We start from the raw sequence: 13,638 nt of genomic DNA, 5'->3' as shown, positions 1-13,638 counted from the left end.
GACGGGCTGCCTGCACATCTGCTTTGCCAAAGAGTTTTGATTGAGTCTGTCTAAGCTGTTTAGAATATGTAGCCACACATATTGCCCAAAATCCCTTTGGTTATTTGGGAGGTTTCAACCTCCACTACTATACAGCTGCACCGTGTAGTCAGATATTTGTTGGGCTCTGTAAATGCTCAGTCTAATTGTGTTCTTGCATTAGTGGCAATTCTGGGGTTAGAAACATTGCAAGAATTTCTGTGAAAGTCATTTAGTAGCTCTTCAGCACTGTAATGTTCTGGGCTGCCACATTTAGGATAGCTAAATAGAGAGGGTGATTTGAAAGAAATACCTTTTAAAATATGGATCAAAATTGCATCTATAATTATCTAGGACAGGCATTGGAGTTTGTTTATAAACCAAATTTAATATGAATCCTCAGAATGAAAAGCATCACATTTATAGATATTAGAAAAATGGACTAATTCAAGACTGGCTTTCAGGGCTACGTTTTTCATAAATATTTCTCAATGAGTTGTCTGGGCTTGTGGCTAACTTTAAGATTGAGAATTTAGTCTTGAAGTTCACCCATTTTCCTTATGCCCTTGGATGTTGTAGGTACAGACACGAACTGACATATCCCTCCAGCTCCTTAAATTTTTCCCCCGTTCTCTCCTGTGGCCATGGAATGGTTTAATGGGTGCAGATTGTGTGCACAGAACCTTCATGTGAGGCCATAAGAGGAGTAGGTGACATGGGAGTGGTGCTGTGATGAGTAAAGAGCAGCAATCAGGTAACTGTCAGCAGCAGCTGCCATTGGGAATTTCATTCTGGAGATGTCAAGGTCTCCTGTGAATTTGTTTCCTTGCTGCTTCCTAAAATGCAAATCCTTCTAAGGGTGAAGGGCTGCTGGAATTCCAGTTAATGTTCTGGGGGAGAATTTTGAGGGGTAAGACTTGACATAGGGGTTTGGTTAGATGTGGGACAGAAGAGTGGGAGAGATGAGCCAGTGCTCTCTCCTGCAGGGATATAGAATATCCTGCTTCTGTCAGCACAGTGCTCCCCAGGGTGTTGTCCCTCACCCAAGAACGTGCCAGCTGCTTGGCCCCTGGTGCCACTGGGGGCTGGCATCCCTGGAGACGTGCCCTGCCAAAGCACTGAGCTCAGCCCCACGAGGGTTGTGCTGGGGTGCCCAGTGCTGCTCCGTGTGCTGGGTCATCACACCCTGGCTGATCTGAGCTGTTCATTCAACACAAGAGCTTCTCTGATGGCACAGCAACATGGATAAAACTGCAGTCAGGGATCACCATCCAGCACCACACCTGAAGGACAGGGGTGGGATGGTCCCACTGACCTGCAAGACCTTTTCCTGTTTTTTCTCCTCACCTGCACACAGAAACCACCTGCAAGATCCCGATGTGGCCAGGCTGCTAATGGGACCTGTTAATGTTTGAATTTGAGGTTGCCAAGATAAACATCTGGAAAGGCTTTGGATATCTGCTGTCCCTGGAGTAGGGGACATGATTCCCAAGCCCCTTGGAAGCCAGCCACACGAGGAAAAGGGCTCTGGGAATGTGCAGCCCTTGCCAGGTCGTCAGAAACTTTAGGTCATGGTTGGACTGTTTGCAGATTTCAGGGAAATGTAGCTGATTCTGATGTTTTAAAATAGACTTTAACTTTTTATATATACATATATATATAGACATACATAAAAATTTACATTTCAAAATACACTTAAAATATACTTATAGGGCTGTCTGTGTTTGAATCTTGTGTCTGGCCAAGATTTTAAAAAAGCCCAAATCTGTAGTGAAGCTTTCTGAAATCCCATGTAGATTTTTGGTTTCCAATAAGAACCAGGGTCATGGTATAGTTTACCCCAGGCACTGTGGGAATTATTTGCTTTTCTCCCCACTACCAAAAGCCCATTTTTGTGGAAGCTATGGGAGACTGATGGCTTTAAAGAGGCTGAAATCAGCCAAGGGGTTCAGAGCTCCTGGTGTGGCTGTGCAGACACAGTGACATTCTGATACATCTCTGTGTGTCCAAGCTGGATATACTCTGTGTGCTGCTGTCACCAGGCGAGAGCTCAGAGCACTTTAGAGGAGCAGAATGCTCTGGCTGAAGCAGTGAGTGGGGCTGTGGAAGGCATAGCATGATGGAACTCATTGTTCTGCAACATAAGCTATGAGTAAACATGTAGTTATTTGGCTTTGCTCTGTGAGTTGTCCATGCTGCAAGGATAGACCTCATTTTTTGGATACTTTTGTGCATTTGACTGTGAGTCAAAACCCTGAGTCAAATCTTACTGCAGAAAAACTGCTCACTGAATCATGTTGCATACCCATGGTCCAGCCCAAAGCCTGTCTTTGCTGCACAAATAACTGCTTATATCTATGGAGGGGAAAAAAACATCATTTGCAATCAGTGCAGCCTAAAACCAACTTATTTTTGATGCTGCAATTTGTTCTCTAGGGTGCTGAGGAAAACAGTGGTGTCAATTAACCACGAGGAAACAATTAGACCAGTCAGTGATCACAAGACCACAGAAGAGGAGAAAAGAAATGCAGAAGTGCTTTACTGGGGAGATGAAATGAAATGGGTGATAGGGAGCAGCACAACTCTTCCCTGTGGCAGGGCAAGTGCAGTGGAAATGGGCCTGGACCAGGACAGAAGGAGCATCCATGGGATTGTGGCTGGGAAAGGAGGAAAGGGGCTTGGGAGAACCACCATGGTGCTGGCTTTTGTCTGCTGCCTCTGTAGCAAAGCTCCTGCCTGGCCGAGTGTGATTAATGAGTTAATATAGTAATATTAATTAATTAATATAGGTGGTATATATTAATTATAATATATATTATTTATTGTTATTAATATATTATATATTAACACATATTCTATCTATATTATTCATATATCTAAAATATTAATTAATATAGGATTTTTTTTACCCCTCTATGTGATTTTCTTTGCTTTTCTTCTCCAGCAGAACCCATCAGACACTACTGCTGGCACCACAAGGCAGCACTCTGTTTTTGCTGGCCTGTCCTGCACATGGTGCTGTGCATCATTTAAATGTCCCTGGCCACTCACACCGAGTTCCACCCTGCCTGTCATCGCAGTATCTGGGTGACAGCAGGGGACTGTAGGGCAGGGAAGCGATTTGAGCTGTTGCATTATTTACATGGTTGTTTGTATTATTTACATTCATCACTAATTATATGGGAGCCTTGAGACAGGCTGGGAAGGGGAAGTGTGTCACTGCTGGTGATGGGATGGTGCTGCTGGGCTGGAGGGCGCTGGCAGCTGAAGCTTTTGCTTTGGATGGAGCTGTGCACAGTCCCATCCTGCTGCTGGGGTGAAGCAGGGGCTGCTCCCACCCCTTGGGAGTGTTTGGGGGTGAAGGCTGCAGGGATGTAATTTCTATTGATCCCACAATTTAGTCCTTCCCATCCTATGAAGTTACCCAGGCAGCATCACCTGCTGTGCAGAGGTGATGAATTGTATTCCTGGGGGTTGCACAGGAGCTAGTGGTTTTTGTATTAGGACAAATAAAAATGCAGCCCACAAAGGATTATTTGGGCTCTGTCTCCCACTAATCACACCCTGATGAGATGAGGTGTCTGTCCCAGTGCCCTGATGAATCACCAGGGCTGGGGAGGCATGGAAGTGGGTTCCCTATCCTAGATAGAGATTTATTCCACATCCATTGCTTTTAAATTATTTTTACAGAACCTCAGACATGTGTGAGCCCGTGGCAGCCTGGCTGACAGCTCTGTGTGCTGCTGTGCCCCCTTGCCTGGGCAGTGTTGGATCTGGGCTGTGCTGGGTCTGGCCTGGGGATGTGCAGTTCTGCTGCAGGGGTTTTGCAGAGCCCACGTTCAGTGAGGTGCCTGCCCTGGGCTGTGCTGGATCTGGGCTGTGCTGGATCTGGCCTGGGGATGTGCAGCCCTGCTGCAGGGGTTTTGCAGAGCCCATGTTCAGTGAGGTGCCTGCCCTGGGCTGTGCTGGATCTGGCCTGGGGATGTGCAGCCCTGCTGCAGGGGAATTTTGCAGAGCCCACGTTCAGTGAGGTGCCTGCCCTGGGCCGTGCTGGCTCTGGCTGTGCTGGTGGCCTGGGGATGTGCAGTTCTGCTGCAGGGGTTTTGCAGAGCCCACGTTCAGTGAGGTGCCTGCCCTGGGCTGTGCTGGATCTGGCTGTGCTGGATCTGGCCTGGGGATGTGCAGCCCTGCTGCAGGGGTTTTGCAGAGCCCACGTTCAGTGAGGTGCCTGCCCTGGGCTGTGCTGGTGGCCTGGGGATGTGCAGATCTGCTGCAGGGGTTTTGCAGAGCCCACGTTCAGTGAGGTGCCTGCCCTGGGCTGTGCTGGATCTGGGCTGGGGATGTGCAGCTCTGCTGCAGGGGGATTTTGCAGAGCCCATGTTCAGTGAGGTGCCTGCCCTGGGCTGTGCTGGTGGCCTGGGGATGTGCAGCTCTGCTGCAGGGGGATTTTGCAGAGCCCATGTTCAGTGAGGTGCCTGCCCTGGGCCGTGCTGGCCAGGCAGGCCTTGGCTGTGCTCGCACCCTGCGTGCCCTGACGCACGGCCGCCGGCGCCTCCAGCCGCTCCCTGCCGCCTCTGGCTCCTCTCCAGGGCTGCTTTATGGCCCTGCCCTGGCACACAGCCTCAGCTGGGCAGGAATGGCAGCACGACAGGGACATGGCAGTGCCTGCTTGCCCCTGCCTTGGCTGGGCAGCCGTGGGCAGCACTGTGTCCGTGCCCTGCGTTCGTCCAGGCAGGGTTGGCAGCTCTGGTCACAGGGGCAGTGTTGGTGCTGTGCAGGCTGAAATCAGGGAGCAGAGAGCAGCCTGCAGAGCTGAACCCTGCACTGAGGGTGGCACTCCATCCCTGCTCCCTGGAGACCCATTGGTGGCTCTACCACCCAGCTGCCTCTGGTGCTGTTGAGGGGGACAGAGGGGGATTTGCTGGAGTGCAGCAGCTGCTCTGACCTGACCCCCGAGGAGTGAGTGAACCCCCTTAACCTGCAAGATTTTCCAGAGTTCCTTTTCCAGGGAATTAACATGGAGGCATTACCAGCTGCAGCCTGATACGTGTGAAGTTGTTCCCATCCTAGGAGAAGGTCTCCAATGTCACCCTGATCATGTGTCAGCCCTGCTCGCTGGCTGGGTGGCTGGGGTGGAGCACTGACCTCACCAGGGAGGGACATGGGGGCACTCTGGGGTCTCTAGAACTTCAGCTTGCACTAGGAAGACTCAACACCATTTTATGGAGAGGGATTTGGGAGCATGGTGAGGAACATGCCCAGATGCCTGGCATCTCCAGTCATGGTCCTTGACTCCTGATTCGTGCCCAAACCCATGCTTATTTCTCCTTATTTTTCCCTAGAAGAGCTTCAAACTCATCCAAGAAAATGGAAGATGGCCCCTTGCTCTGGCAGATGGCTCCCCATGGCTGGCTGCAGCCTGCAAATACCATTTACTACCTGAACCCCCACATGTTTGTAGGGGAGACCAACTGTTTACAGGGACCCCATAATCCCCCGTGTCACAGGGTGGGCAGGGGCTGGCTGGGGGCAGCTCACCCAGGGCAGCAGCTGCTGCTCACTCGGGCACTTCTTGTCTTTCCTGGCCCTCAGCACTGTAAGTTAACACTCCACAGGCAGGTCCAAAGAGGATTTCAACGAAACCTGAAGCTTGGGAGGAGAGATTATGCTGCAGAAGTGGCCTGGGAGACTGTAAAATATGCACTCCCACGATCGCCAAAGAAGGAACTGGATTTGCTCCTTGGGGAGCAGGGTCATCCCTGGGCTCAGTAATAGTGTCTGAGGGGGGAGATTCATGCCTTGAAGATGGGTCACCCCCTTCCATCTCAGCCCAGCCCTGGCTGAGCCTCCCCAGGACCGTGGGAGTGCCTGCTCTCCCAAAATCATGTGTGTTCTGGTGGGTCACTGCTTTTTGCAAACCAGGTTTAGGACAGATGTCTGTGAAAATAGAGTGGCCTTTCCAAAGGCATTTGTGCTCCCCCATCACTCTCTGCCTGTGCCCCAGGCTGAGGGAGCTGCTGGCAGCCTCTGTTCCACAGGGGGCTGCTCTGGGGTGGCCCATTCCAGGTCCTGTAATGCCAGGAGCAGGGTGGAATGCTGCCTTTGTTTTGGGTGGTTTGCTGGTTTCTGAGGCAACTGCATCTATAGACTGATGAGAGTCAGGATGGGAAGCCATCCCATCCCAATCCACTGGGCTCAGGGATGCTCTGACCTCTCCTGTGCATGGTGGGTGCTGTGGGTGAAGGCTGCCCCACCAGCCCCTGCCCTTCCCAGGAGCTCTTTTTGTGGGGCCTCTGATGCACCTCATTTAAATCTCTTGACATCCTAGTGAGAAAAATCAGAGTGGGGTCTCCACTCTGCTGGGAGCCTGCAAATGTGCTCACCATTGGGATCAGGGCATCTGGAAAGGAGCAGTGTCCCAGTCCTTCAAGGTGTCACTGCCAAAGTCCTGGTGGTTCCCAGCAGGATCCTGTACCCAAGGTGCAGCCCTGGCCATGGTAAACACAATCCTTTCTGTGTCTCCCATCAAGGACACCATTTGCCCTCTCGAATTGGGTCTGGAGGAGTGGGGTTGTGCTTTCTGGGGCAGAGCTGAAGGAACCCCACACAGAGCTGCTTCTCTCCTCCCTTTTTTGCCCATCTCTTTGTGCAGTATGGCACAAACCTTGGGAACTCAGAGAAGCCATATGTCACCACCAAGGAGATGTGGCTTCGGGATTAGGGCAGTCAGTGGACATGTGGGATCCTGACTCGGGGGTCTAGAAGTGGTCCTGGCAGCCTGCAAGGGACAGGCTCAAAGGGACTGTCAGCAAGCCAAGGGCAGATGTGCCAGTGCAGCTCACATGCCCACTTGGGGCTGCTGCCACCCTCTGCACAGCCCAAACTCCACCCCTGGGGGCTGCCTCCCTCTGCCTTCTCCGGATGAAAATCCAGATCCCGTACAGTAAGCGGGCCTGCAAAGTGTCCCCCGGTGCCTCAGTCCCTTTGCAACGAGCTGCCACCCACCAGCAGAGCCTCTTGTGCTGCTGTCCCCTGCTCCCTGGGCACTGATGCTTTGCATGCCTGGGCTCAGCGCAGCCCCACATCTCATCTCCCTTGGCTGTGCCAGGCTTTCTCACGCTGTCTTGTCTCCCTCAGGCACGTACCAGGGCCAGTTCACCAACGGCATGCGGCACGGCTACGGCGTGCGCCAGAGCGTGCCCTACGGCATGGCCTCGGTGGTGCGCTCCCCTCTGCGCACCTCGCTGTCCTCCCTGCGCAGCGAGCACAGCAACGGCACCCTGCCGCAGCAGGACTCGCCCGCCGCCAACGCCGAGAGCCTGCCCCTCTCGCCCACCATCACCCGCGGCGGCTTCGCCCTCAGCCTCTACGCGGACGCCGAGGCCGCCAAGGCCAAGAAGGGCGGGCTCTTCCGCAGGGGCTCCTTGCTGGGCAAGCTGAAGAAGTCCGAGTCCAAGTCGTCCCTGGCCAGCCAGAAGAGCCGAGTCAGCTTCCTCAAGAGCGAGAGCGGGATCAGCTCGGCCGCCAGCGATGCCACCTCCACCGTCAGCCTGGGCGAGGGCGCCGAGGGCGAGGAGTACACCCCGTTCGAGTCCGACATCGACGCCACCACCACCGAGACCTACATGGGCGAGTGGAAGAACGACAAACGCGCCGGCTTCGGCGTCAGCGAGCGCTCCAGCGGGCTCAAGTACGAGGGCGAGTGGCTGGACAACCTGCGGCACGGCTACGGCTGCACCACGCTGCCCGACGGCAAGAAGGAGGAGGGCAAGTACCGCCACAACGTCCTGGTCAAGGGCATGAAGAAGCGGGTGATACCCCTCAAGAGCGCCAAGATCCGGCAGAAGGTGGACAGGAGCGTGGAGGGGGCTCAGAGGGCAGCGGCCATTGCCCGGCAGAAGTCGGAGATTGCGGCATCCAGGTGGGTGCTTGGAGCTCCGGCACGCAGGTTCCTGTGGGGATGGTCCTATCCCATGTGTTCAGGAGCTGTCCTTTTTCTCATCCCCTCTCCTGTTCCCCTGCAGCCCTGGTCCAGAGGGGAGGTGCTGGACTGCAGGAGTTGTTACCAGCCCTGGCACTCAGCAGGATGGGGAGCATCCAGGCTGCTCCTTGATGCTGCTGTCAGAGCTGCTGGGCATTGATGGGGCAGCCTGAGAAACAGAGGGTTTGGTGGTGATAAATCCAACAGGTTCATGAGCATCCAGATGTGCCCCAGAACGCAGTTTGGCCCTGGAGCCCCGGTGTGGCTCTCGGGGAAGTTTGTGGGATGCACGAGTGTTGTCAATTTTAGCAGCTGAGTGTAATTGCTCCACTGTCCCTCCTGGGATGGAGGAGAGAGGAAATAAGAGTGGCTTCAGGGTCTGCTTGAAAAGGGCACGGGAAATTCTCCTCCTCCAGCTCACATCCCTGCCTGTGTCCGAGCTGTGTTGGCAGCACATTCCCCCTGCAGCATTCCTGCCAGTCTCAGAGCTGACCTGGCAGAGATCAGAGATCTGGGAGCCTTCGCTCCTTTCCTCTTCCTTGGGGAAATGTGGTCGTAACAGTGCTTGAGGTTTCACCTGACCTCACCAAGAAAACCTCACCCTGCACAGGCTTTGCTGAGCTGCTGGGCAGTGGCTGAGACTTCATGGCTGTCCTGTCTCACTCCTTTTAATTCCTGTTTAATTATCAGTTACTTCATTATCAACCAGAGGAAGGAGGACACCTATTCCCAAACTCCATTCCACTCCTTGCAGACACTCCTTGCACTTTACTCTCCTGGCGGACATTACTTCTTCAAACTTTAGTGGGGAGCACAGTTGATTTTTTTTTTAATCGAAACCCAGTTGCTTCAGGGACTGGTGGAGAAAACCCAGCAGGATTGCAAGTGAAGCTCCATGCAGGGCCAGCTAGGATAAAAATAACAGGCTGGGGTGGCATGGGGCCCTGGATCCTTCTGGCAGGGCAGGCTCAGCCCAACACCAGCTTTGCCGTGCCCAGGGAAGAGCGTGTGCCTGTGGTGTGAATAAGGAGGCTGGAGCTGCAAACGCTGCTCCTCAAGAGCTTGGCTGGTTTACACAAACCTCTTTTTATTATACACTATTTACACTTTGGATCAAAAGCGGCTCTGCAGTGTTTTCAGTCAGGGGTTGGAATGCGCCCGCTGCCCTGGCCAGGGACTGCATCCCTCCCCAGTGCAGCCAGGGAATAATTTCCTATTAAGGAAACCTTGGAGCTGGAGGAAATAAGACATGGAAGGAAGCTGATTTCCTCCAGGGAGCCCTCAGGCAGCAGCCCCTGCAGTGGTGTGGCTGCTGGGCAGGGAAGGGATTGTTGTGCTGGCTGGCAGTGTGGAACCCCTGGTTCCTGCTGTCCTGTTCCTGCAGCACAGCTTCCAGCTGAGCTGGCCCCGCTGGGAGAGGGGAATTCAGGCTGTCTGTCCTGTAAACTTTAACTCAGCACTGCCATCAGTGTTTATTCCTGGTGTATCTTGCTCAGGGCAGAGCTGCTCTCTCTACCTGTAAATCCAACTCATGCTCTCCTCCCTCCTCCTTTCACCTCAGATTTGGGGTAGAGAGTAAATCTACATAATTTTTCCTGGAGAAAATCCTTAGTTTGAACCCCAGCTCTGCCGCAACTTTTGCTTTGTCCTGATCCTTGCCTCAATTTCCACACCCAGGGCAGAGTAATTGCAGACAGATTGTGAAAATGGATTATTGCAGTTTATAGAAGGCCTGCACTATCATTAGCATTGCCTGAGCTCATAACTGTGAGGTGGAACTTTTTAGAGGGAGCATTCATGTTTCTCCTCAGATGGCAGTGTGTACCTTACCCAAAAAAAATGCCTTTGAGGCTACACCCATCCTTTCCTGGGGAAGATATGACATTTTATTTATTACTAGACACTAATTATCAGGACACAGCGGGTGAGCTGTGTGAATTCCCAGCTACCTCTGCACACCTGTGCTGTTGTACATGGATGTTTGAGTTTCATTTGCTTGTGGCACTTGGGGAACCCCTTGCAGAACTAAACTGCTGTAGCATCCAGCCTCCTGCTGTCTGGGGGTGAAATGCCAGGGGAAGGTCAGATTTCTCCCTTTTGCACCATAAAAGGCTCTTTAGGGATAGAAATTCCGAGGAAAACAAGACCAAGCACTGGAAGCTGCCTGGGCCAGTTGCACTGCAGGAATCCCAGGCACGTGCTGAGCCCTGGGGTGCAGGGCTGGGGCTGGCAGCACTGAGGGGTGCCCTGCTGGGAGCTTTGGGCAGGAGAGCAGTGACAGCCAGGGACCACGGTCAGTGCAGTCACCAAAGCTCCCATGCTGTGTTCTGAGGGTGTGTGAGGCACCAGGCGGCTTCACAGCTCCTGTCCCAGTGCTGTTTCACTTTGAAATTCTAGCCTGGGTTGTGGGCAGTGCCAGCTACTGCCTGTCCTGCTGCCTCTGCTGCCTCTGCAGCGCTGCCCTGGCCTCCCCTGCTCCCTCCTGAATCCTCCTGGGTTGGCAGTCCAGCTGTGCAAGAAGCTGAGCACATCATCTCACTGTCAGCTGAGAGAACAGCTCTGTTTTTCATTATTTCAGTGGAAATCATTTGGCATGGGGCAGCCCATCCAGGTCAGCCAGCTGCACCCCATGCAAAGCCCATTGGTGCTGCTCAGATGTTGGGTATAAACCCTGGGCACGTCCCTCAGCAGCTCTGGGGCTCAGCTGGAGGGATGGAGGTGATGGAAGCTGGAGTGTGAATCCTCACCCAGGAGAAAAGGCATCTTGGAATGCAGCCTCTGTGGCAGCTGGCACAAGGCTTTTCTCCTGCCCAGGGATGGATGTGGGGTTAACACACAACACCCACCATGAGGGTTCATTGCCCTGCCCTGCACTGCTGGTGCTGCAGGACTTGCCCTGCTGTCATCCCAAGGGACTCCTGTCAGAGCTGGGACCTGGCTGTTCCTGCAGTGCCAGGTGAGGGCACCTGCTGTGTCACACCCTTCCCCTTCCTCCACTCCATCCTGACTGGGACTCCTTTGAAAATAATTTGGGGTGGATGGGAAGCGCAGGGAGAGCCTGGGATCACAGCTGGGGCTTCACCTCCTGTGAGATGAAGTAGACAAACTGGCTGCAGGACTGTGAGGAGGGGACAGCTGCCACCAGGCCATGAGTGAGCTGGTTCAGAGCCGTGCTGAGGTGTGAAAGAGCTGCCCTGCAGCTTTCTGGGCACATGGGCTGGTACTGAATAGGGGGCTCTGTACTCCAGGTACTTGATGCTCCTTGTGCCTAGGGAGCAATATGCCTGTCAGGTGGGGAGGATGGTCCCACAGAATACGGGGAGAAGAAGCATGAAAATGGTTGGGTTTCATCTCTTCAGAACAGATTAAAATAAAATTCAATAAAATAAAGTAAGAGGAAGGGCAGAATTGTCTGCAGGGGGAACCTTTGATTTTTGAAAGCTGTGTGCTCAGTAGCTGGGCAGCTTTTACAGGAGTTTTCCTTCTCTCTGGTGCTTTTTAAGGACAAAATGAGTGTAAATACTGCAATCCCACCTCTGTCCCATTGCAGCAGTATCTGACGTGGTGTGCTTCTGCACATGCTTGTGCTTCCCAGTGACTTGGACCAAAATCAATGGAGGGACTTGGCCATGTGTCCTGCAAGGCACGGGTCTGGCCAAGCTCTGAGATCCTTTGAAGGGTGCCTGTCCTGGCAGGAACACCTCAATACATCTGCTGGATGTCACGGGATCAGTAGAAAAGCAAGATATTCGAGGCTATAATGGCTGCTGTGCTTCACCAGTTTGTGCTCATGTGCTGGTTTATAGCCCCTGTGTGGTTTATACCCGGAGAGTACAATTACAAGTGAATACATTTTGGATTTATTTTTGTTAAAATGTAATGTGAGCAGATATCTGTAGGAATTCCTGTATTCTGTTCTGAAGTGTGGGGCATCAATTCCTGATTCAGTGGGGTTTGCTCATTAGGGTGAGCCTGGGCTCTGTGGAAGCACGACATTACATTGATGTGGCTTCCCTGCCACCAGCACATGGGCATTGCTCAGTGTGAGCTGTTGCCTGGTTTTGAAGCCTAAGTTAGTTTTCTATCCATACCCATGACTTTGGGGCACATCTTAGCTCTCCCTTCAAACAACAAGAGCCCTTGGCAGCTCCTGTATCACTTTCCAAGGCTGTTGTGCCTGGCTGTGCTCCCAGCAGGGCTGTCTCCCTGCTCTCAGCATTTGCAGGCTGCGTGGCCGGGCAGAGCGAGCGTCTCCTTGGGGAACGTGGTGCAAATGACGTCCCAAAATCGCTGCAGTCAGCACAGGCTCCTGACTAAATAAGGGCAGGCAGAGCAGGGCTTTATCAGCGTGGCCTGAGTGTGACAGCTGAGAGCTGGGGCTGGGGCAGCCCACGCCGCTCCCACTGGGAAGGTGCTTTATTTGGCACAGCTCTGCTCTCGTCCCCTCTGCTCTTGGGGGTTTAGGCTGCTGCTGGGGAAAGTGGGCAACCAAAAGGATATCTTCCCCAGACACCTCTTTGGTGAGGGGTACTGTGTGTCCAGTGCAGTGCTGGGCTGGTGGGCACAGTGGTCTTGGTGCTCCTGGGGCTGACAGCACAGCTCAGCTTCCCCTGAGGCCAGATTTCAGACTGGAATTTTAAGTCTGTTGAATCAGACTTGGGGTTTGCTCTAAAAAGGTAAAAGGAGTTTTAAAAATGTGCTTTTAGCCAGAGGCACAGGCATTAGACACCTCAGGAGTTCAGCACATTCCCAGACCTTTAGGTCTAAAGCCAGAGGAGGGCAGGATGCTCATGGCCACCCTGTGAGAATGGGCAGCAGCAGCAGCCATGGCTCAGGACAGCCCTGCCAGGACAGGAGGGAGCACCTGAGCCTCCTGTGCTCTCCCAGCCTCACAATCTCTGTCCAGGACTCCACGGCTCTGAGGAAGAATGGGTGTGTAATTAAGAAGCAGCAGCAGGCAGGGACACAAGAGTTGTGAGCTGCATTTCTGCAGACACCAAAGATCCCAAATGTCACCCTGAGCTCTCATGGGGCTTAAATGACAAGTGCATGAAGGTGCAGGGGGACCAAGGACTGCCCCTCACCTCCCCATGGGGTGCAGTGGAAGGATCACTTCTAGCAAAGTCCAACCACAGCTGGAGGCAGTGGAGTGGCCTGAGTTGAGCACAGCTCCTTGATGCTGGGTATTCTGGCTGCTCCAGGAATTCTGATTGCCTCACAGCCCCCATAATGGGAATCTGCATCCTGGAACTTCCATGGACAGGGTTCAGAGAGTCAGTGGACAGGAGAAGCAAGGGCAGCCACGTGGCTCTCTGCTATAACTGAGTGCCAGGACACAGCATTGAGGGGATGCTCCTCAGTGCTGCTGTCCCAGTAAAGATGTTTCTCACAGAGCTTGGTGTGTTTATAAAGAGGATAATCCTGTTTCATCACCCTTGCTTAATAGAAACCCAGTTGCTGGCATCTATTTCTGCACCAGCTGAAGCCCAGGGCTGGGACTCTTTCTGTGTGGCACATCAGTCTCCAGCTCTGCAGAAATATTGCTGTTTTCAAACCTGTGCCTAATCTTCATTCCACTGGAGCCATGCAGGGAGAGGGTTTGGGTGAGCTCTTCTCTGTTCCTGATCTGGTGTGGCCAT

The 13,638-nt window shown here is 53.2% G+C and overlaps 1 protein-coding gene across 1 annotated transcript in view; it reads left to right on the top strand.

Annotated features, from left to right (window-relative positions):
• Nucleotides 1–13,638, top strand: part of JPH2 (junctophilin 2) — a 28,265-nt gene that overhangs the window by 890 nt on the left and 13,737 nt on the right. The window contains exon 2 of the mRNA XM_058036266.1: nt 7,156–7,939. Within this exon, the coding sequence (XP_057892249.1) occupies nt 7,156–7,939 (784 nt within the window). The remainder of the gene's footprint in view (nt 1–7,155; nt 7,940–13,638) is intronic.

The sequence above is a fragment of the Melospiza georgiana genome, chromosome 17 (assembly GCF_028018845.1).
Source record: "Melospiza georgiana isolate bMelGeo1 chromosome 17, bMelGeo1.pri, whole genome shotgun sequence".
Lineage (NCBI taxonomy): Eukaryota > Metazoa > Chordata > Aves > Passeriformes > Passerellidae > Melospiza > Melospiza georgiana.
The sequence above is the reverse complement of the archived record's forward strand: the minus strand, read 5'-3'. Positions and strand labels throughout refer to the sequence as shown.